At 33.8% G+C, this 25,815-nt stretch overlaps 1 protein-coding gene across 2 annotated transcripts in view; it reads right to left on the bottom strand.

The window, feature by feature from the left end:
• Positions 1-10,380: 10,380 nt before the first annotated feature.
• Lrp12 (LDL receptor related protein 12) overlaps positions 10,381-25,815 on the bottom strand; it is an 83,289-nt gene continuing 67,854 nt past the window's right edge. For both annotated transcript variants that reach the window (XM_021724718.3, XM_005316261.4), the window contains 4 exons: positions 21,022-21,224; positions 18,325-19,429; positions 16,706-16,838; positions 10,381-12,680 (listed from right to left, as the gene is read on the bottom strand). In XM_021724718.3, the coding sequence (XP_021580393.2) occupies positions 11,814-12,680; positions 16,706-16,838; positions 18,325-19,429; positions 21,022-21,224 (2,308 nt within the window). In that variant the 3' untranslated portion in view covers positions 10,381-11,813. The remainder of the gene's footprint in view (positions 12,681-16,705; positions 16,839-18,324; positions 19,430-21,021; positions 21,225-25,815) is intronic.

Here is a 25,815-nt window from a genome sequence, read left to right as displayed (position 1 = left end):
TATTATGTAGTCCACATACATTTGACTTACATAACCCCATAGTCAGGTATTTTTCACCTTAGCTGTACTTGAATATATCAAGTATACTTAATGTGTACTTGAACGCTTGGGGAAATCTCAAAATGTTAATGCCACATACAACAAAGTAACAAGAAACCACATTTGTTTAAAGGCAGAGGCGGGAGCAGAGAAAGTTATTCCACCAGTCTCTAATTTTGAAACAGCTCTAAAATTATTCTCTCATTCTTCCATCCCATGTGTTTATTTTTTGAATTAATTTATTCCTATTTACCTTTTTTACATAGGAAAAGATTATTGTGTATTGCATATTATACATTGGAAATCTGCTTAGATGACTTAAAATGTAAAGCATTTTTATTGTCATAATAAAAAACCCTGGATTTTCTTTACAACAAGTCTTCAAGGGAACAATAAAAAATACTAGAAATAAAATAAATATACACAAGTACTAAAGGCAATAATCTTTCATTTACTGTAATTTAAACAAACCAGTATTCAACAGAAAGATGAACTTTCGGAGTTACAGCAGTGTACTTTGAGCTAAATGGTTTATAAAAGGAGAAAAAAAAGTTAAATGGATTATAATTAGTCTTTCAATTAGTAAAAATAATTTAATATTCTTAATAGGATTCAAATTTGTTTTGGATACCGTTTCATGCCTGTCAGGATGATCCCTGCTCCTATCATTTGTAGTGCCAGGGCGAGGGTATGCACAGAACTCTCACCCCTTTTCCTCCCACCTCAACTCCATCCTGTCCTGTGCAAGGCCTTGTGGTCTTCCATGCACGTGGGCACCCCAGTGGCAGCTCCACCCTGAGAAGACAGATCCAGAGAAGAGCCACGCAGACCCTACATGTGGGCTTAGGCCATTTGGACAGGAAATTCTGGGATTCTGAGTATTAAAAATGTGGTTTAGAAGCTGGTTGGGGCTATCATGTCTCCCTGACCCTGTGGATTCCTTGCCCTTTAGGGACACGTTAGAGGAGAACCAGGAGAACCTTCTAAGGCAGGGTTCAGGGTGTCAGGTCAAGGGTAGAACTAGTTGGAACAAAACTAGTCCCTCCATAAATATTTATGGAATAGTTGGAGAGTTTGAATAGGCAAGGCATTGGATTTAAGCCCTCGCACGTATTATCTCATTTCTTCAAAAACTCATTGGGGTAAGAAACATTGCTTCCATTTTACAGATGTACAAACTATGGCTCAAATGGGTTAACAGCCAAAGTAATATAGTTATGTTGATCAGAATTTTAGGCCAATGGTACCCTCTACATTGTTGACTAAACAAATGAAAATGAGCAGTATTTTCTGTTTTTAACTTGGCAAAGCAACTACTTTTCTCCTGCAGAATAAGCAAGGTTATATACAGAGGAATAACTATGTTTTAATTCTAAAAGCAAACTGGGAAAAAAGAATGTTATTTGTAATTTTGTTCTCTGATCTTTTAGAAACAGCTTTATTGAGATATAATTTACCTACAATAGTTGACCCACTTGAAGTACACAATTCAGTGGTTTTAATAGTTTTGCAACTTTCAGTCTAACCTTACAAAATTCTCACTGTCCTCCAAAAGTTTTTTGTGTCATTGACTAAGACAGTCTTAATGTTCCTCAACTTCACTAAACTTCATAGGATGACTTCCTAACTATAGCTCCCCACCAGCCTTTTCTTAAGAGCATTTAATTCAGAAAACCTCTTTAATTGCAAATTATTTCTTTGCCCATTCGGAAAGCAGGTGCAATTTCTCCTGATGTCTTATAATCTAGAAATGCTTTTTCAAGGACTTAAAGTAATCATTAAGGAAGATGGTGTCATCAGCTCCCGCCTCTGTGGAAGGATAGGAGCTTAACCTCAAATAAGAAGACAATTTGGCAAATGCAGATGACCTAATCACACTAAATGGCCTCCCTCTCCTGTCCTCCAGTACCTCTCTGCTAGCTTGCCCAGCCCGAAAAGGTCCCCTACCTTTTGTTTCAGTAGACTCCAGTTGGCTCTCCTCTGTTGCAACAATCTTGCCTATTCACCTCTGTCTAGCACAACTTTTCTTTGACATCCACCTCCTCTCAAATTCCTTTCCCCATTCTTCAACCCTAAGCAACCACTACTCTATTTTTATGTCTCCACAGATGTGCCAGAAATCTGTGACTTGCATATAAATGGGATCATACAATTTGTGTTTTTTGTGGTTGTTGCTGATTATCCATTTATCAGGTGATGAACATTTGGCATTTTCCCACTTCTTGCCTGTTAGGAATAAAATTGCTTTGAACATTTATGTGTAAGTTTTTGTATGAGCATATTCTTATTTCTCTTGTGTATATCTCTAGGAGTGGAATTTCTGGGTCATTTGATAACTCTATATTTAACTTTTGAGGCACTGCCAGACTGTTTTTACAAAGTGGCTGGCTTGTTTTACATCATGATGTATGAGACCTCCAATTCATATACATCCCTGCCAACACTTACTGGCTATTTGACTAGAGCATCCTAGTGATTGTGAAGTCATAATTTTTCAATCTTTATGTGTTTTAGAAAATATATATGGTTATAAAATAAAGAAAACCTTACTAAAATAAAGCCATTAAATTTTTAAATAGAAAATAAAATCCCTCTACAATTGCATAAATGAAAATATGGTAATTAAAGTTCCAAAAGTTACATTGCTTCCAATCCCAAAGGCAAAGTCACTTATTAATGCTATGTGAGTTCTGAATGGATAATAACAGCTGTCACATACTTGTTCTGAGGATTAGAAGTGAAGTACTTAAGCCATGTTGTGGTTGGTACAAATAAATGTTTGCTTTCACTCTAAACCAAGGAAATGGGGATAGGGAAATGGAAATTATGTGGGGTAGTAAAAATATCAAGTAAATATGGAAAAAGTGCTAAGTTGGAACAAAGGAAATAGGAATTGAATAAAGTTAAAATTCACAAAATGGAACATAACATGTAAAATTTACATTGAAGTAGAAAACTAAATCTATAAACTAAATTAGGTAAGCAATTTCTGTTTACCTGAAATAGGCTCAGCAGATAAGATAGAAACATGTAAATATTATTGTAAAAGTTGATTCCATTGTATTGAAATCAAGAACAGTATTGAGTATTGTTTACAGGCTGCTTTTAAATCACATTTCTGAATGGGAATAGCTTCCATAATTTCTTATTTATACTAGCCCAACATGCGACGTCCATAGGAGGTAGTCATGTCTTTCCTGTTCTGAGGCTCCACAGAAGTCCTTCATTTGACTTCTTCATAGTAAAAAGGTCTGTGCCAAGATCCACTTTTACTTAGTAAACCTATTTTTTCATTGAGAAACAATCATAAGTTGCCTCGTAATCAAGAGAGCAGGACAGTGACTATAGTAAGAAAACCACCCTTCAGGGAGCTCAGGTGACACATAAGCACAGTACAAATGGAGATAGCTTTGAAGAGTGCATTTGCATTTGGAAAATTAATTTGTAATATTGACAATTAAAATGTAGAGAGACATCTGCATAGCTCTGTTTTTCTTTCCTTTGATCATTTTGGGAACCCTTAAAGGATAGGTGTTATCCATTTTTCAGATGAGACAATAAGACTTGACTCTTTGTAGTAGAACCAGAATTCAAACTGCCACGTGCCTAACTCCAAAGCCCCTACTTTTCTCACTGTGCTATATTATTTCTCCTAAAATAAAGCTTTTAGGAGGATATTAACCTTCTTTAAGCTTCAGCTTCCTTCCAACACATGGGGAAACCACCCTAACTGATGTACTAGCATCTTTACTTGAAAACAATCAAATTCTTTTGGAAGGGTATTTCATTATTAATAAATCTTGTGTCCTACATTAACATAGGGTGACTTTATCCTGTAACATGCTAGAACTGGTTTCCAAATTTTATTAATCCTCAAGACCCTTTGTTCAAATAAAATCATAGGGGGAAGTCCAAGATACAAATATAATCACTGTTAGAAAATATTAAGGTTGAACAGTTTACCAACATTCCCACTCTAACTGTAGCCTTGTTTATTGAGCATTTACATGTGTACTTACCCATCACTGCTCTGCCTTATGGACAGTGTCCATTAACTCCTCTAAACTACTATTATGATCCTATATTAAGAATCAGTAGATTGGTTGAGGATGTTCCTCTGTAATTGAGAAGCCTATCATAACTGCATAAATATGCAGGAGTTTATTATTATTTTTTAATGCAACTAACAGTGCAGAGGTAGCCAGACCAACACTGATGTAGCTGCTCAGCAATATCAGGCTTTTTTTCATCCTTTTCTTCTACCCTTAAAATGAGGCTCTTCTCACAGCTATTGAGTATGCAACTAGCAATATTTGCTACAATGAAGGAACTAATCATCTGACAATTACTAGGTTCCACAGTCCTGTAAAGAACTCGATTGAGGTTCACCCTCACTGGGAAATTTCCTCTAGCCCTGGGCTCTAGAGGATCCTGTGTGTCCTTAGCCTTGGAATTCCACAGGACTCATCAAAAGTGGGCAGTTACATTCCCTTCTCCCCTTTCTTGCTCTTTCTGACTTCTGTGTTTTAATTCCCTTCCAGGATTCCAAGAGTAAGCACTTTCACGTTTCCATTTATCTTCAGAAACTACTGTTATTTTAGGACTTTCCACATATTTTTTATATTCAATATATCTTCTATATTCAAACTTCAGAGATGTTTTCTTTATAAGATTTAAACAATGGTGATACTAATAGCAAGCTATTACAAAGCACTATGAGCCAGGTGCTGTTCCAAGAGCATTCCATATTTTAATTACTTAATTCTCCAATAGTCCTATTATTATCTCCATCTGAGACAAAAAGAACTGAGTCAACAGTGATTAAGTTACTTGCTGAAGGTCACATGCTAGTAAGGAAAGAATTAAAATTCAGGTAATCTGGCTTCACACTTTTGCCCACTACACTGTTGTCCCTAATAAAATTTAAAGTAAATATTTTATAGGTTATGATAACATATCATGCTGCAACAGAAGCTATTTTAAATGTAGTTGAAAAATTACTTCTAATTGCTAAACACCTGCTGAAATGTATATTTAAATGCTATGACTTCTGACTGAATGTGCTAAGGCAAATTATTTTACCCTGATATTTGTAATAAACAAATATAAGACATAATTAACACAGTTGGCATATGACTGAGAAGCTGATATGCTATTAACAAATAAATTCCTAATGAATACAGTAAATTTTTATCCTTAAAATATTAACTATGGCAACTAGTGTTTCTTAGGAATCAGGTACTGTGCTGTGATGGAAGATATCACAAGTTCTTTGCAAACGTTGCTGTTGTCAAGAGTAGAATCTCTTTCTTTCCCCACTGAATCTCGATTGGCCTTAGTGATCTGACAATTGTGGTAGAAGTAATATTCTAGGACTTCTGAGTCTCAGTCATAAGAAGCTTTACAGTTTCTGCAGAGGTATAATGAAACACTCCTGGATCACAGCTTCTACGCTCTAAGGAAACACAAGTACCCAGGAGAGGCCCACCTGGAGAACCCAAGGCTCCTGTCCGAGGTCACAGCAGCCAGCCATGTAGGTCAGCTCTTTTAGGAACACATCCTCCTACCAAGCTGATGCAGAGCAGGATGAACCAATTCCACTAAGCTCTGCTTGTATTACTGTTTTGTAGTGGCTAAGATTGCTTTACACCTAAAAGTTGGGGGTAGTTTGTTTTGCAGCAATAGATGACCAGGACATGTGCTAAGGCCTTCACCAATGTTCTCTTAATTTATTTCTCACAATAATCTTATGAAGTGGTGAAGCAGACCAAGTACCCCCACCCAAAAGACGCTTGTCATAATTTAGCTTTTCTTCTTGTCAGAAAAAGATTTTTACAAAGGGTGTCAACAGGTATTGGCAAAATTTTCTGCAGACAGCATTCTGGTTTGAAGTTTCCCCTTTCCTATAAATGCCAGGTTTGCAGACAAAACATGAAACCTCTATCTAGCCTAAGACAAGGAGTAACATTTCACTGAGTATAAATCTAAAAGAATTTTCAGACTTGAGGTCCAGAGATTTTTAGGGGTTACCCCCTAGGGACCACTTGCAGCTAAAACTAAATCTGCTTCCTGAAAATTCCAGCCTCATCTGTCTTATATCAGTAGCTACCATACTCAGAGAAGAACCCGAGTCTCAGTGAGCTTGCATGATAATCCAGGTACATCAGCTCCAATGTCAATTGGTATTTCTCCTGATTGATAAATTTCACTTCATTTTATGATCCATACTACTCACAAGACAGCTGTTGAGGGAGACATGACTGACATTAAATCTTAGTTCTGTTCTTGGATAAATAGAAGCAAGTTTAAGTTGTGAAGATTCCAAAGACATATAAAGGACTGTGATGATGACAGGGACTCAACAATGTAAATATTATCTGCTTGTAAAATTCTTTCCCACAAGTACAGAGCAGATAGTGGTAAAAGGCTCTGAGAAATTGTCTTTAAGAATGGAATATACACTTACAACACTGAATATATTCTCACATTTAGGGGCAGGTAATATTTTTAAAAAAGTCTAAGGAAGAAAATCCTATATTAAAGACGGTAAACCATGAGTGCATATACCTCTTATATTTACAAGTGTGTATATGTAACTTGGGTATATAACAGATTTACAGAAAGTCTAGAAAGTTTCTCAATAATCAGCTATTGTTACTTCCTCATTTTAAAAGATTTCAACCCAAAAACTTTGTAAATTTTACTTTGCCTCCTTCTACCATCTTGAATGTTGAGTACCATAGGGAAAAAAAAAAACCAATCACAGTCAATTTTCAACTGATGCACTGTCCATATTCAATTTATAATCTATATGCTATTCCTGAACAATAGCTCAAATGTACTGAGCAAAGACATTCCCCTCACTGCCTGCTTCTACCAGTTTTTGAAAATGGGTTCTGCCTGAGTAAAACAGGTCCCGTCAAGTTGCTGTCATCTCACTTTGAATTTAGAGGAAAGGGACTGAGGAGAACGATGAGGCATATTGGATAGAGGACAGCAAAGAGCTAAACAGCTGTAAACATTACTGGGTCTGCAGAAGGTACTCAATATATACCTCATAAATTGAATGAATGCATTCTTCCTTTAGCCTTTAATCTGTCTTACCTATTTATTTCCAGCTTACAGTGGATGAAAGGAAGCAGTAGTAACCAAATCCTCAACAGCTTACAGAGATAAGGCATGAGCCACTTGCCTACAGCACACCTCTGAAACAGCTCTTTTGCTTCTTTCCTCTTCCTTCTCACTAACACTAGTGACTCTGACTGACAGACTAAAAGACCAAGTTACTGCACAGAAGACCTGAACAACAAATTTGGGTAACATCTACTAACATGTATATCCTGTAAAAAGAGAATGCACTTTTAAAAAGTTATCTTGGAATCTTGGAATATTTTAAAAATTCAAGACAATATACTTCTAAAAGCATATTTTATATTGCCATAAAAATAAAAATAAAAGAATCAGAAAACAAAACTATCAGCCACATCAAAATAATCCCATTATTTGGGGAAAATAGTGAGGGGGGATTTAAAAAAACAAAAAGAATAACAACAACAACAAAAAAACTTTTGGGTTAAAGAATAAATAAAAATTGAAACCTAAGGGCTGGGAATATAGCCCTGTGGTAGAGGCTGGCTTAGCGCACACAAGACCCTGGTTTAATCCCCAGAACTGAGGAATAACAAATCTTGAAATTAAAAAAAATCTAGAAAATAATAGCTAATTATTTTATTAATAATTAAAATGACAACACTAATGCATCTAAATGGTTTAGCTTATGCAGTACTCAGAATTAAGTCAATGCTTTAAATTTCATATAAATAAGTAAAAAGAAATAAATGAATTGCTAATTGAAAATAGTTAGGAAAAAAGCAACAAAATAGGCTAACAAAAGCAAAAAAGTAGGAAATTTATTGAAGTGGAAATCAACTAATTAAAAAGAAAAAAAATAGTGACATACAAGAAATGGACGCTTAATGGAAACAACACACCATGTACACACACATACACACATTTCTTGTGTCTCTTGTTAGTTGTTTGAGATAGGGTCTTGCTATGTTGCCCAGGCCTTGGGCTCAAGCAATCTTCACCTGTCTCCTAAGTAACTGGAACTAATGGTATGTGTCACCACACCTGGCTAACTTAGTTATGTTAGCCAAGCAATGGAGGAGAAATCATAATACACGAGGAGGAAAGAGTCATATACAGAGGATAACTTTGCTCAATAGCCAAATAAATATGAAATGGGTGAAAATGGTGAAAAGGGTGGTTCCTGATAAGATACAAAAACTACAAAGACCAATTACCACAGGAAATAACAAGGATTTGTTGAAGAGCTATTTGCCAACTCTCTATCAAAACTAGATAATTTCACTGAAACTTTAAGAACCAGAAAATGCCAAACATGTTTAAAATGTTCTGAATCATAGCAAAGCAGGAAAATTTTATGCCACTAGATAACATTAATACCAATTTTCTCAAATATAACATGTGCACACACAGAACACATCTATAAACTTATTTCACTGACAAATACAAATATCTCAAATAAAATGGTAAATATAATCTTGCCACAAATTAAAAAATACACATGGCCAAGTAGAGTTTATCTCAGGAATGCAAGGATGAGGATGGTTTAATATTACAAACTATATGAACAAAATTCATCATATTAGGACTGGAGGAGGAGAATGATGAGTACCCCCACAGCTGCTGAAAAGACATGATAAAATTCAACATGCAGCCTTAAAACCTGTTTAAAATTGGGATCAATGGATAGTCCTTAATATGATTAAATATATGTATTTCAACCCATTTCATTATAGCCATTGTTATTTAACATTAGTCTAGAAGTATGAGACAATCCAAACAAGACACAAAGTATGCACACTGGAACAAAGGTTACTTTTCAATGGTTGCAGATGACATGATTGTGTAGCTGAAAAAACTCAAATAAGTTAATTGAAATACTATTACAGACTAAAAAAAAGGTATCTGGTGGCTAGGTAGAAAATTAACACAGTAAGTCCTCAGCCTTTACATATACCAAAATTAGTCTAAATTATAAATGGAAAGGATCACATTAATAATGGCAATAAAATGATGAAATCTATAAGAATAAACTCTTAAAAATATCTCTGTAAAGTAAAATACAAATGAAAGAAATAACAACAACAAAAAAGCATTAAATAAATAGGTGTCATTTGAAAGGAGGGCACTATGATTTAGATAAAAAGTTTTAACATGATAAGTGTTGTCAAATTCTCTAAGTTAACTTGTAAAATTAAAACTGGTCCCTCCCCACAAAAATAATAAGTTTTTTGGAATTCAGGAATTTGATTCTAAAGTTTATATGTAAAAATAAGCAAGAACAGATGAAACATTTTTTAAATGATGGTTATTAAAACAATGTATTATTGGTACAAAAAGAGGCAGATCAACTGAAGAGAACAGAATTGTCTATGAACATTATTAATACTGTGGAAATTTACTATATAAATTTCTACTTTAAATTAGTAAAGAAGATTTATTACTTAATAAGAAGTTTTGGGAAAACTAATTAGACTCCTAGGAAAAAAACAAAACAAAATAGTGGCATAAATTTAGGAGTGATCACTAATTAAAAATAAGGGCTATGGATGGGCTCAGTGGAAGAGCACCTGCCTAGCATGTAGGAGGCCTTGGGTTCATTCCCCAGAAACAACAAAAACAAAACAGAAACATAAAAATCTCCCCTTGAGGAGTTGTAGAAAAATGTGCAGCATAATTTGCATTATGATATATGGTATTCATATGCATATGAATACATTTATACATTATGATATTTCTGGAGGAATATATAAGAATCTGGTGTTGGTAAGTATCTCTATGAAAGGGAACTAAAAGACAGGTGTCAGCAGTAGTTACTCTGAACCAGGAAGATGTATTAGTCAATTAAAAAAATAAGTTAAAACATACTCCAGAAAACCAAAAACCTGAGAGTTGACAGTTGGTAGAATCTAGAAGAAGATTAATTTGGGTTAGAATGTGCTAACCCAAATTCTGCCATTATTCTATAGGAGTCTGAAATATATACGAAAATAATATGAAGAGAGAATGGATTGAGTAATTATATAAGACAAAACAATTAGGAGGCAGTTTTCTTAAAGGCAGTGATATTCAGGTCCTTAGGGAATTTTACGTTCGGTATGGGTGTAAGCTACTACATTACTACAAAGTGGTGAAACAGAATATACTTCCTTTCATTTTTCTCCCCAGATGTATTACATATTTTATGGCCTGAATCTGTATATGCACCAAAATTCAACAAAAATAAATAGCAAATTTGATTTAAAAAGTACCTCAAGGCAATAAAAAAAATCATTTTAATTTCTGATACATATTAAAACATTTTAGTCAGTTCTTCCTGACAGCATAACACGACAAATACACAAGACCTCAAACATGCTTTAAAATGACATTCAGCAAAGTATTTAAAAATTTAATAAATAGCAATAATCACACACAAATACATTTTTCATACTCAATCATTAAGCTACTAAAACAAACGGCTAAAGAATAAATAAACAGGAACTGACAATAAAAAAAAATAAATGGAGTTTTGCAATTCACTCTACTTTAAAAAGGGGGGCACAATCCGAGTGATTTCTTAATTTGCTTTTCTTCAAGATTATGACACGACCCCCCCTCCAGAGAATAAAATATATTGAAAAAAATCACTCGTACAATAATGCAGTTTTTAAATACAACAAATAAATATGAAACTTGCAAAGCAATATCAAGTTGTAATAAAAATGTTCCCCCAATCCCCAAAAGCTATGGAAATATATAGTCACTGTGGTAGCAAATAATAGTATTTAAAGTGATAGTGCTTGTGCACTGAACTCATCTGAGACCTTGAAACGATTTTAGTGCAAATCCCTAGGGTCCAACACAAGCATAACCCTATATTAGGGAAAGACATTATCAGTTGGAACTTATCATGTACAATTTTTGTACATATTTTATAAAGTTCAAGATTTAATGCATAGTAGAATATCTTCATCCGCTTAATTCTGTTCCTAAATAGAGATGAAAACAGAAATGACTTGGGATTTTATCATTTGGTTTGTACCATATTAGAGTATTAAAATCAACAATAGAAAATCTATAAAAGAGTTTTGTTTTTGCAATTAGTTTATCTAATTCTACCAATTCCACATCACTGTATGTTAAACGTAAGAGAAAAATTTTGAGGAATATTTTTTTCCCTTTGACAAATTGATATTGTGATGAACTCTAATAACAGACAAATGTTATACAAACAAAAGAGTGTGAGGGTTTGTTTTCTTTTTGTACATTAACAACCTTCACATTTAGTATATTAAGTTACAAGATGTATTGGCAACAGCATAAAAGATTCAATTAAAAGAAGGTATTATTTTGTACAAACCTTTTAACGTAGGATAGATAAAATGACAGTCAAATGAGTTTAAGCAGCCATATTTCTACTATGAACTACAGTACCAGGATAAAAACAATTAGAAACAAATGGAACAACATTACTGAACAATATGAATACATAATGCAATTTTAGCTGCTAAATTAGTAAACTCTAAGTTCATAGAGTTGCAAGTTGTTTAATTTAACCATGCAGGCTAATATATAATAATAAGAAATCACCCTGCATCTTGTTTTTTCTCTTTTTAAACTAAAACTAGTTTAATTTTAAAGTTAGAAAACAATGAATGGATATTGCTCCAACTTGTATACAATCTCCCTTATGTGATTTGTACCTAACAAAGTAACAAAGCCTCATCATCGCTTGTTTCATTCTTCAGTGTTGCTTCTAAGCAAGTGTCCGGTATCTGGGCAGTGTGGACAATACCACAGCGCTCACAGGGGCCATCTCGATTACTTGGCCTCACTCCAGGGTTTGTTGCACTGTACGGTTGTCTAAACCCTTGTCCTTGTTCTGAGGAAAGATCAAGAAGTGGTCTTGAGCAGTCATTGACATCAATGTCTGAAGCTCCATCAGAAATTGGAATTAGCATTTCAACATCATCATCTTCTTCTCTTCCATTTACCCCATTATCAAGTTGTCTCAAAGGACTTTGGTTCTGATTTACGGAACTTGAGCGCCCTAATGTAAACCGTACCCAACGTAGCCCCTGAGTCATACGACTTAATGCACTTGTAAGCTGGTGACGTGCTGGACTTACACTTGGGGGTTCCACACTTGTCACATCCCTTCCATTATCTGTATGACCAGCTCGGGTGTTCTGAGTTGAAGAACTTCCACCTGCTCCCACTGTGGCTTCTACTACTGTTGTGGGAGGAACTTTTTGGGGCAAAGCAGCTGCAACTCCACCAGATGCTCCTGCTGTATCTCTTCTCTCATTTTCTGTGTCTGTGTCATCAGACTCCACAGAAAACAAACTTCTGTGAGTATGGTTTCTTTCAGGTTCTCTACTGTTACTCTGACTAGGGACAACCTCATCTCCATCTGCTGAAACCAAAGCCAAGGACCCTGAATGACGTGATCTTGCAAAATTAAAAATACGATTCCAAATGTTGCTGGATCTGCCTGCCATAGGAAGCCTGATTGAAGTAAATCCAAGCTGAGATCGTACAGCTAGCCTCAGGTTTTCCAAAACAGAAGCCTACAAAAATAAGAAAGATTTTAAGACAGCTAACAATAAAGTATTGAAATGAAAAACAGTCTTCAGAAACTATTGTGGCTAAAATCCTACTACCACTGTTACTAGAGTCTAAGGAGGATGAATTAAATTACCTCATTCTTATTCATTCACCCCTCTATGAAATCTAATCTATAACTTGAATCATTGTTTTCTGTATAAAAAACTTCCTTGATACTTAATTTTATACAATCAACCTTATTTACAGTGATATTTAATGTCAATTGATAAGTTATTTTGTTTAAAACCTCATATAGTAGCCAATTCCTAAAAGTATACCAAAGGTAGAAAATAAAATTGATACTTCTACAACTAGCAACATAAATAAATTTCTACCATATTTCAATAAGTGACCTACTGTGCCCTATGTGCTTTTTGGTTTTTTGAAATAAAGTATAAGTTAGACTTGATTTACATGGCTGAAACTTTTCCTAAACATGGTGAGAATTACTCTATTCACAGAGCTGGTTCTCAACAATTTGTTGAATGAATGAATACTAAGGATTTAATTATATTGTCACAAATAAAGGAATTAATATACTTATATTAAAACACAGAAAATAACAAAAACAATAAGAAAAGATAAAGAAATTAACTTGTTTATAGTATTCTACAAAGGTATCTAGACATCTGGATTCTTTCTCAATCTTTAAGGATTAAGTTTTACTTTCTACAGTTTAGTATTAAGCTTAAATCATATTATACTTTGAAAAACTGGTAATTTTTAATTAGTACACGTGGAAAGTAGGTACATTGTTCAACGAAAAGAAAATCTATTCTTTTTTTTAGATAAATGAGCTAGATTATTTTTTCAAATGCACAACATTTAAAAAGTCTTTAAGCTCCACCTAGTGGTTATAAAAAGAGTATTCAAACAGAACAAACAGCTTTTATCAAGCTGGCATGTAGCATTTACAATATAGTATTTCTAGGAAATAATGGTGAGTTAATATACTCCTCCTTCAAATGAGAATCTGCTTCCCTGTCAAAACTATATGTTGCCTCTCCTCTAACAGAGAAAAGAAAGAACGCAAAGAAGGAAGATGTGATAATTATGTTCTCCATTTGTCTTTGTGATAGGCATTGAATTTATTTGTGATTTCTACATAGGTCATTCCATAGTACTGAGAACATAATTCATGGCAAGCAAAGAAACTACTGTCATAGGAACATTTCATGGTCTAGTTTTAGTAAAGCACAGACTGTCATTAAGAAATTTGAATATCAACATACATTGACTATAGTACAAATGGGTCAGATTTTTTTCACCAATTTTTAATTTAAATAAAAATAGTGATTCACATCCATAATGCATTTCTCCATAGATGTAGCATCCTCAACATCTAGCATTCAAGTTGAGTGCTGTCTGTATAAAAGGTTAAGATATTCAGGAACAAACAAAAGTTTCTTCAGTTCTAACCTCTTGTGTTCTCAGCTGTCACCCATTAAGATCAACAATGTCATCAGCATACTTTAATAATGACTTCACATTAGGTGAAATTCTCCCCTTAGTTAAAAGTCTGTTTAATTAAAAAATTGCCAATCTAACAGCAGATTCTATAAGGGGATCTCATGGACATTCTAATTTTCTATGCTCTTTTAGCTTAGAAGCAGCAAACATCCCTCAGAAAGTATTTCATTTTAAATGAGATAGTAAATTACGTTATATTTTTATGAGAGCACTATAATTATATGTATTATGTATTATATTCATTCTGACAAAATAAAACATGCAAGAAATTGTTTTTTTAATCTCCATTTCCCCTCTTTTCTTCCTTCCTCCTTTCCCTTCCTTTCTCTCCTCTCTTGCACTGATTTCCTTCATTAATTTATCTTTGGATGGTATTTTCTGTATATACACACAGGTGAAATTCTTTTTGATATACACATACACACACACAAATACACATACACACGAGATGGTTAAGTTCATTCCATATTTCTTTCCCTTGGTTGTTTTTCTTTTTAAAAGCTGCTACGGAGGGCTGGGGCTGTAGCTCAGTGGCACAGCGCTTGCCTAGCATGCGTGAGGCACTGGGTTCGATCCTCAGCACCACATACAAATAAACAAATAAAATAAAGGCATTCTGTTCACCTACAACTACAAAAAAAGTACATGTATGAAGATACCAATTGGTGTCAACATATTTTATATACAACCAGAGATATGAAAAATTGTGTTGTATACATGTAATAAGAATTGTAATGCATTCCGCTGTCATTTATTTTTTTTAAATTAATAAAAAAATAAAGTTCTGAACTTAAAAAAAAGCTGCCATGAAAATCTGATAACTGTATACAAAAAATTTCTAACAAGTTTAATTAATCTCATTATGCGAATAAAATCTATCTGATCATTAATGAAAGTAGTTTATTTAAAGTGCTGTTGGAGTAGAATTCTCTCACAAGAGTAAATCACAGCCTAGAGGATAGGATAGTATGTAGTTAAGTAATGTAATTTTACCCAAAGTCATTTGTCCTTGGTGTCTGTGATCTCTAAACCCATGGAATGCCATGCCTGGTAAAAGTGTTCTTTCCTGAAGGCCTTGGCCCAGCCAGAGAGCAATACTGTGGCTTAGGGTTGTGGCTGAATCATACCAACGATGTGATGTAGGGTGGGGGCTTTAGTTAGAAGGGGTTTTAATTAGGTGAGCCTTCCCAGGCTGGTAATATTCCCTGCATATTGTCACACAGCTGTCAACAGAGTCACACATCTTTGTCAACAGAATAACACTCTTCTGTCTCATGTGGTGAAAAGACAACTGGGAGGTCCAAGTTTAGTGCCCTTCTGAACTCTGTCTTATGCATCTCTTCCCTTAGCAGATTTTAATTTGTATCTTTTTCCTAGTAATAACTTGCAATCATGAGTAAGCTTCTGGTGAGTTGAGTCTCTCTAATGAATTATAAAACATGAGGATGGTTTGGGGAACCCTGTGAGCTTGTAATTGATATCAGGAATGAGGGCAGCCTTTTATTGGTTGTGATCCCTGTAACTCCCCAGGGTTCAGGGGCAGCATGATTGATGGTGAACAGGGTTGATTCTTACCTATAAAAAAAATCTTCCCCATGGTAGGACCAATAATATAAAGAAAACACAACCTAGATTTTTTTTTTCTATTTTGCCTACAGAATTTCAAACAGTGGAACTTGTGAATTATAAATTATCTCTGGAGAAACATTTGAAAAGCACAAATTCTCACCAAGAACTTCCTAGAGGACTTAAGTAAGGTGAGAGGGACTAATCAGAAATTTCATGCATGGAAAGTGGGGGATGCTTTTCCATTTTGAACAAAATTATCTCAAATAATATTTAACATTTTTTTGAATTTTGAGGATAATTTGTATTCATATAATTTATACATTTATACACTGGATAAATTTACAGTTTACATAAACATAAACTCTTTTGCTTAAAATGAACTCAGGTACATTTTTAAACATTGGAAAAGAAAAACTTAAAAATCAGATGAGAAATTTTAAAAATTAAGAAAGATTAATAAAGAATGAGTTACTATATAAAGGAAATGGGTTAAACTCTGATTAAACAATATAAAATCTAGTTTAAAAAGTTTTCCCTCAAGTGAGATGAAAATGGTGACATCATTTCAATTACTGTTACTTATAGTTGGTTAATCTAGCACGTAATATTACTAGTATATTAATTTTAATACTGATTCTTAAATCTCTGAAATGTTCAAATAGAAAATAATTTGCTAAAGTTATCCTGAAATTTCAGCGCACTAAATTATTCTAAACAGTAAAATGCCTTAAAAACATACAACCAAATCAAAAGAGTAAAAATTATATTTTTGAATTTTGTAGTATTTTTTAAATATAATGAAAAAAATGTTAAAATTTAATTCTCCATATATTTAATCCTTGACTTTATTACAAAATCCTAATAGTCAAGGGAGCTTGCTTTACCATATATACAGGTATGGATTTTATTTCAAGAGACACTGAAATAGAAACCAGAAAGTACAATATACCTGATTAGGTGAACAAACAGGAAAATCTTCCACTGGTGGAATTAATCCCTGAGCAATCAACTGTCCATAAGAGGGAGGAGCTTCTCTTCTTAACAATTCTGCTTCCACTCTTGACAACTGGGTTTCAAATGATCTTTGAGAGAAGACAGGGATAAAAAGTTTTTATAAAAAGGCAGGTCAAAGTAGAAAATTTCTATTGTCAGTAATTAAAACAATCTGAATATGAGCATATTTGATTATTTGTAAAGCTTAGTCATACTGAAAATACATGTAATCCCTACACTGGGAATACAAAGATGTAGTAGGCAATGTGTCCACAGGGGGTTTTATACTAGTAGAAGCTGGGATCCCCATGTTTTAATATATTGAAAAGCCTATAAAACATAAAAGGAGAAATAAAAATACTAGATTTTTAAAACCCAAAGCAAGCAGGTAGTTCTAGACATAAGGTAACGTTATTTGAAAGGTCTCAGGGAACACTTCATTAAGTTTTTACATTTTTACATTTCTTTTCAGATAAGAGTGAAATGAGTCAACACACTATCTGGAATAGCTGGATCTTGAACTGAAAACCTGACTCTTCACTGTGCTCTTTTGTTACAGTGATAAGGAGTTTTCTGGACATTTATACTTAATCAAAGAGAAGTTGCAGTAGTGGCTATTATGACACTATGCATCAGTGTGACATCTGTTAACTTGGCTGTCTGGTACGCTCTTTGTTAAATCTATTATTTGTAATTCTCCTGGGTCTGAAGATCATTGTTTACACAATAATCTCATAGAGGACCTCTCTGCCATTAAATTCTGAGGTTCAATTTATCCTGCACCACAACAAAAACTACTCCCCCTGGAGGGTCGCCCTTTAATGCTTAACCATTTCTCACTGAACTGAGAACTCTGAAGCTCTCAATGAACATCCTTGTGTCTATCCCATTCTTACCTACTGTATATTTATTTATGCTCTGATCATATGCTCATTCTTCAAGCAGTGCTGGGCATTCTGCTGCTCTATATACTTCCCCAGGCTTTGGTTGAGCCCCAGCACCCTTCTCCATCTACATTCTACTTACATATTTAAAATGGCACCTAAATGTGTCATGTGAAAAGCTTCCACATCTCCCTATCAGACTACATGTTTCCAACTTTGATACCACGGTTTCACAGCTCTTACAGCACTTCTGTTTTCGTTGTCTTATTCCATACACCAATGTCTTCCTAACTATAAACTGTTTGAGATTATGCCTTATTTGTTTTCTTTTCACTTGTAGAGTGAATGTAGTAGGTTCTCAAATATGTGGGAATTATTGAATTAATACATAAAAAACAGGTTAAAAATTATATCTGAGAGTTAGAGCTTGCAAAATTTCTGATTGCATTTGAAAACAGAAGCTGGTAAATACAGATTGGCTTTCCTCATCTCATAACTTAAGTATTTAGTAGTTTGTGCCTTCAGTCTTAGGTTTTTCACATGGATTTTATAAGTTATAATAGTTATACATCCCTAATCTAACATAAAACAAAAATGTATTGTTAATCCTATTCAAGGACTTGTGGCATACATTTGATCAATGTTTTTATTGCACAGAGCGTAATCACTATAGTTCTGTCTTGATACTGACCTTCGTTCAAACATTCTCAAAGAATAAAGCTTACAAGTACATCCCAATGCAATGACGAGTAACAGGCCACAGATAAGGCTCCCTATGACGGCTGCAGTTATGACTCTGGTAGGCACAATTACAGGGCAATTCTCTTCATCACTGCCATCACCACAGTCATCTTGAGAATCACACACCCAGCTTTCAAATACACAGCGATTGTTTTTACAATGAAAATTTCCTGGCTGGCAAAAAAAGCAGTTTTTTTCATCTGAACCATTTGGGCAATGGTTTTGGTAGTTGCAGCGATCAGAACGAGGATAACAAACACCATTTCGGGAACATGGAAATTCTTCCTTCTGGCACATGGTACAATTGATCTCATCTCTTCCATTTGGACAATGCCAATACCCATCACATCGTTGCTGCTCAGTGTAACACCCCCAGTTACCTCCACAGGGTATTTCCCATGGCAAACAGAAGCCATCTACTTGGTAAGTAGCATTAAATCCCCTGGCGGCATTTACTTTATCAGCACAAAAATGTACCCTTATCTGTCCAGAAGAAGAAACAACTGTAAGAGGTGCATGAGAATCAAAAGCAGTTAATACACGTAAAAGTTTGTGTGGATTCTCCTCTAATCCATCATATATTTTGACATAATCACCATAACCAGTACCATCAAGTTTAAAGTCAGTAAAGCGTAAAATGACTTTACGATGATCACCAGTGTCTATTAACCAGGTGCAATTGCTTCCAGGAGGATAAAAGTCTGGATAATTGGGAGAATTAAAAGTGCCATAAAAATACTTCAACCATTGCCCACAGGTTGGCACATCACAGTCGATCTCATCTCCTAGGTCAAGGCAGTCAATGTTCCCATCACATTTTAAAGACTCAGGGAGGCAAGTGTAAACTTTGGTAAAACGGGACAGACACTGGAATTGGTTGTAAGCACAGGGTTGAAAGGAAGCAGCTGTTGGAGGATTAGCTTCTTTGGCACAGATCTCTTCATCGGAACTATCTCCACATTCATCCATGTTATTACATTTCCAGGCTTCTGGTATACACTTTCCATTACCACAACGAAACTGATCACAAGCACAGTTTGGCTCCTCAGATTTTCCTGGTAGGATATAGGTAGGGGGAAATTAATAGGGGGAAAGAAAAAAACGTATTTGTCAAAAGGTATATAGTAAGTATTTTTTATAACAAATTTTAATTAATCCTAAGTTATAAGGGATTTTAAAAAATCTTATAAAAAACAGGTTAAGTTATAATGACAAATTAGTACAGGCACTAATTATTCAATAATTCAGTTTACTAACTACCTACTATTTTTTCCATAAAGCTCTTTGTATCTTGATCTAAAGAGAGAAGGGATCAATTCTGTTTTGCAGACAGCTATTTTATTATAGAACTTAGCAAAATGATGTAAGATACATGAGCCAATAGGATACACTGCCTAAGAATTTTAAGCAACATTATATAAACATTAAAACTGTGATAAAATTTTTAAATAAAAAATTAATCTAAAATAATCACCTTTTCAAATATTTTTTCATATTCTTCTCTAGTTATCTTTATACACAAATATTTTACCACGTACATTATAGCATATCTTGCAGATTCATTAGAGACTCAAAGTTTTGCTATGATTATTGCAAGATTAATCTGAAACTGTTTATAATGCTCAATGTAATCATAACATTAATTTTAATTTTTTAAACTGCAAAATTCTGCACATATTTAAGCTAAAGATACAAATTTATTTATCAAAATAAAACGAGAACAAAAAAAATTTGAGGTGCCTATAAAATTCTAGTTATCTTAATATATCATCCTAAGGTATTTAACGACAGCAGATTTCCATAGTCCCCAAAGTGACAATTTTGGACTAATATGTATTTTTCCAACTCACAACTTATTCACTGACACACGGGTGACAGAAAATGTGCTTCAAAAGCTAAATGAATATTACAAAGACTAACTTTTTAAGAAAAAATATAAAAAGCATGTAAAATAAATTCAAATATGTAAAATAATTTGCAGCAAAAAATATACTTAACTCTAATGCTATGAATTTTTCATATTTCTATGATATCTGGTCACTATTTTTGAATCCAGTTTAAAAAAAAAGCAAAAGACTTTTCTTTAAAGATAACTACAATTGTGAAACCAGTCCTCTTTTCTTGAAAGTGTAAAAAAACTGGTAATTCACATAGACACAAAAATATTCTGAAGTAACTTTTGCAAAACATGGGAAGTTACTTAATAAGATATTTTTAAAATAAATATATTTAGGACCTTTAAAAAGAAAATGGACTTCAGTTTATAAAATGCTCATTTCATTATTAAGATACAAAACACTGAGCTGGGAATGTGGCTCAGGCGGTAGTGCGCTCGTCTGGCATGCATGCGGCCCGGGTTCGATCCTCAGCACCACATACAAACGAAGATGTTGTGTCTGCCAATAACTAAAAAATAAATATTAAAATTCTGTCTCTCTCTTAAAAAAAAGAATGGGAAAAAAAAAGATACAAAACACTGTTTGGAGACCTAGTTCTAAGGTATTTTAGCTTCTTATCTTCAACCTTGGCTACCTTGAGGATCTACTCATAATTAAATGAACATTATTCAGAAGATTAGCCTTGAAAGTCACTGAACAGATAATACTCAGAATTTGGTTTGATATCTTTCTTGTTTTTAAAAACACACCTGAAAAATATGCCAGTCTGAAACCTTTTCTAGAGACACTGTCATCTGAATGGAACCTTATCCAGACATGGTCTTGTGAAGAGATATATGGAGGTGGAATTGTGGAACCACAAGCTCTGTAACTTTCAATATTTTTGTATGTTTCTATTGTCAACCAGTCCAAACTGCATCTCCTGGACCCTTGAATATCAAAATCCTGAAAACTACAAAAAAAAAAAAAAAAGTCAGAAAAGTTTCATTATACAAAGTAACTGAAAACTTTATTATAAACCTTTATATATTCACTGATTCCAGGTAGATAACCAAATCAACAGCAAGAAATACTGCTTCTATGTTCTTAATATTTATATCTTTTCCCCAGACTCCAGAATAGCACTTCTTCATAAATAATACAAAATCCCCAAACAATGCTAAAGAACAGATGATAGCTTATAGCTTTTATCCCCCTTCTGTGTGCAAATTTGAAAAACTAGCATCTAATTCAGGATTTTCTAAATTGTTCTAAGTTTGAACCAGAAGTGCTACTCTGTAATCTGATGAATAGAAGTACACACAGAGAAAGCCGTTTACTAAGAAATACTTTTCCCTATGTTTATTGGCAATTTCTATCTTTCCTATGTACTGACTTGCTATATGCCTTCATCTATGAAATTTTTTCTTATTTAAGAATTCTTTACACATTATAAACATGTTCAACTGTAAAATACATGTATGAGATGTGTTCATTCACCCACATTCATATTCTTTCCAATAGCTGGTATGATGGCAGCCCTCGTTATGGTTCTATTGTGCACTTTCCTTAAGACTAACTACACTGAACATCTTTTCATGGATTTATTGGCCTTTCATATTTCTTCTAAGATACTTCTGTCCAAGTCTTTTAGCCATTTAAAAAATTTAGGTTTTTTTTTTTTACTTATAAAAATTCTTTTGATATTCTGGATTAAAGTTCTCTATTAGATATGTATATTACTAATACTCCTCTAGTCTGTGGTTTGCTTTTTCATTTTCTTAATGAAATCATTTAATACGAAGAAGTTTTCAATTTTGTTTTTGACAAAGTTTAATTCATTATTTTTTCCTCTGTATTTAGTGCTTTTAGTGTCTTCCCTTTAAGATACTTTTGTTTACCCCAAGGTCTCAAAGGTACTCACAGTGTTTTTCTTTTACATTTTAGAATTGTTAATCTTGAATTAACTTCTGTGTGTCCTCAAGTAGGGGTTGAGATTCTTTCCATTACTCTTATATTTATGTAGAACACATAATATACAGTACAAGTTTTTGTTTCACCACAGTTAAATTACTATCTGATCATCCTCAACTTATAGAATTCAGTTTTACATTGTGTTTGAGTAGGTTAATTCCTGCTTCAATCTTAAATCTTCAGTAAATTCTTAGTTTTAAGACATTGTCTTTACTTGAAAAAGTATAGTACTTCCAGAGTTTTGATAAAAATTCCAAGGTATTTTATAAAGTCTGTTATGGTTTGGATATGGGGTGCCCCCCCAAAGCTCCTTTGTTGAATGTTCACAGGCAAAATGACTGGATTATGAGAGGTGTAACCTAAACAGTCCATCCTAACTGTAGGCAGGCAGGGTATAGTTGGAGGAGGTTGGTTACTGGGGGTATACCCTGGAAGGGCACACCCTACCTGAGGCCCCTTCCTCCAGTTCTGTTTACTGGCTTTCATTAACGAAACAGTTTTCCTCCAATGCCACTACCCTTCTGCCATGATGTTCTGCCCCACCTTAGGCTCAAAGTAATTGAATAGGCCGACCACTGACAAAAATCTCTGAAAACACTGAGCCAAAATAAACTCCTCCTCCTCTAAGTCACTCTTGTCAGGTATTCTGGTCATAGCAGAGCCATGCTAAGATGACTAATAGGAAGCCCCTCTATGACAGCAACTTTCAAACTCTAAACTCTGTATCCCCTACAATGGACAGGATTCAAACTTCGAACTTCTCCTCAGCTGTGCATACGCATGCCAAAAATCCTTGCTCAATCTTTTCAGCCTTCACCTCTTAGCTTCCACAGCATTCCGTTGAGTTTGCTTTAAGCAAGGTTCATGGATCAGCCAAGGACTTGAGGAGAATTTATATGCGTATATAATGGCCTCTTCTTTTCAGCTCTCTCCTTTCCAGGGATTTGCCTTTAGTTTTCAGCCATTTCAGCAGTCTCAACTCTATCTTTTGGTGCCCAAATGACAAGACCATGGCAATCTACTAGAGTTCTGGTTACTCTAAACTGTACAGACTATCAAGAATCTTCAGGGAGGTGGTAGAAAATAAGCCTCTCTTGTCTAGTGCAGTTTCTTCTTTCAAAGGTGAAATCCTCTCCAGTTTCTGTCAGTGTTTAATTACTCTTCACTGACTTAAATTTTTGGTTTTTATTTTGTATTTTACCCAGAATTGGTAACTATTGTATAAGGGAGGGCTAGTCCGATTCAAACTAGGGAATACCTAATTAAGATGCATTAAAGCAGGAACATTGTCCAGAATGAGAAATAATAAATATCTGTTTATGTATACTCTATTGGATTGAGATTGCTAATAATTCATTTAGAATTTTTAAAATGTATTCATATGTGGATTAGTTTTCAGCTTTCTTTATGCTTTATAATATCTCACCTGACAAAGCACTGCTGGACACATCTGTGTCTTGTAACACTTTAGAATATAGTTTTAGGGTTGCAAGTTTTAATTTTTTCATACTTTTTAAATTTAATCAGCTTTTCCTAAACTTTTCGGAGTCAGTTTTGATCACTGAAGTTCTCTTAGAAATTATTCATTTTATCTTGGCAAAATTTATTTCTATAAAACTGTACTCAGTATTTTTATATGATTTAAATATTTTTCATTTCTATAGTCTTTAAGTATATTTGGATTTTCTATGTAAAAAAAAAACCCTATTACTGACAACCATTGAGTTAAATGCTAAGCTTATTTATTTTCCATCTTACTAATTTTTAAATTAATGCATTAAAATCTGTAAACGTTTCTTTAGTCTTTCAATGTGTTCCAACAGTTTTAACATGTAACATTATCACTAAGATTATTTTTAAATTATTTAGTCCTACTGTGATTTTTTTCTTTAATTCAGGAGCTATTTATTAGGAACATGTTTCCAAACATATGAATCTTCTTTTCCCTTTATTTTAAATCCACTGTGGAAATGCATTAAGAATTCCTTTGTTATTCAATACATAATAATTTTTAAAAATTTTAGTTGTAGATGTACACAATATCTTTATTTTTACGTGGTGCTGAGGATCAAACCCAGGGCCTCACACATAGCTAGGCAAGTGTTCTACCACTGAGCTACAACCCTAACCCTCAATACATAATCATTTTAAAAACAAATATTTTATATGCCTGCAAAAAGGTATGGATTTTCTGTTGAAAGAGGCATAAGCATTAAAGGTGTGTTTAAAATCTTCTATTGTAACTGTGGACTAGTCAAATTTGCTTTCTAATTCTCTACATTTTGCTTTGATTTAGGATGTGTTTTTAGGTACATAAAATTTACTACTATTGTATCTTCCTGGTGGACCATAACATTTATCACTAATATTTGTGCCTTAAGTGACATTATGTCTCATGCTACTCTTCTTTTTCCAGCTTTCTCATAGTTAGTATCTCTAATAAAGCTAATGTACCTCCTCTTTTTAAATTTTCTGTATTAGTTTTGTTTTAGGTATGTTCTTACAAGCAAGCTGACTATAGCAGGATCATACAAAACAACTAACCAATATTATCTGTCTTTTAAAGGTTTGAGTCAATACATTTGTGTTTATTTAATAATTTGAGGGAAAGTTCTCAATTTCCTTCTTTCTTTTGCTTATTAATAAAATCTCTTAAACTTTTCTCTTCCTCTAATGAATATTCAAAAGTGTCATTCCAATTTTTTTCAAGTCATCTTCAGATATTTTAATTCAAATTCTAAAACACATGTTTGCCCCTAACAAAGGCCAAGTAAGAGTATTCACTATTTTGATTCTCCCTTCAAATCCACAAATTGGGTAGAAATAATAAGTAACTTTTATTTCCACTAACCTTTAACTGAATTATATTAACATTTCCCTTCACTTATAAACAAACCATGATAATATTTATAGTACCTATCATTTCATCACTATTAAACAGATGTTTTTATATTACAATTCCATTTTTATAGACATCTAAAAATACTATTTATGCACAAAATTACTTTGAAATTATAGTAGTTATTAGAACTGTCACTTGCTTTGGTCAATGTGTTAATAAGGATATATTACTATTGAAAATACCTGATAGCTGTTATTTTAATATAATTGCATTTTGTAACACCACGTGTTTTGTGAATTATTCTGGGGAAGAATTCATGGATTTTATTATATTACCAAGCATCTTTAGCACAAAAAAAAAAAAAAAAAGGTGAAGAAAGAATCCCTGAAGTCTTACAACATAATGTCTGGGGTAAATTTGTATTCCAGTTTGATTTTTTTTTTTTTTTGGCTATTTTTCTTAGCATTAAATTTTCTCATACATTCAGGAATTTTCAGATTGTGGGCTTATTCTGGGGAAGGTTTTTGGTTCTCTCTTTTTTAAACCCTCTCTCCCTGCATGCTCCCCCACCTGGGTCTCCATGCAACACCTAGTCTTAAATAGTGGTTTATAGTAGTCTAGATCCTGCATGGAACTGTAGGTAGCAAAGTCCCTCATATTTGTCAGAGTCTGTCCTCACACTAAGCCCTCAACCCCAAGTAAGTTCAGGCAGTGATTAGTGGAAGTCTTAAAAACTGTTTTCTTGAGC

Source organism: Ictidomys tridecemlineatus, chromosome 7, assembly GCF_052094955.1.
Source record: "Ictidomys tridecemlineatus isolate mIctTri1 chromosome 7, mIctTri1.hap1, whole genome shotgun sequence".
Classification (NCBI taxonomy): domain Eukaryota; kingdom Metazoa; phylum Chordata; class Mammalia; order Rodentia; family Sciuridae; genus Ictidomys; species Ictidomys tridecemlineatus.
The sequence above is the reverse complement of the archived record's forward strand: the minus strand, read 5'-3'. Positions and strand labels throughout refer to the sequence as shown.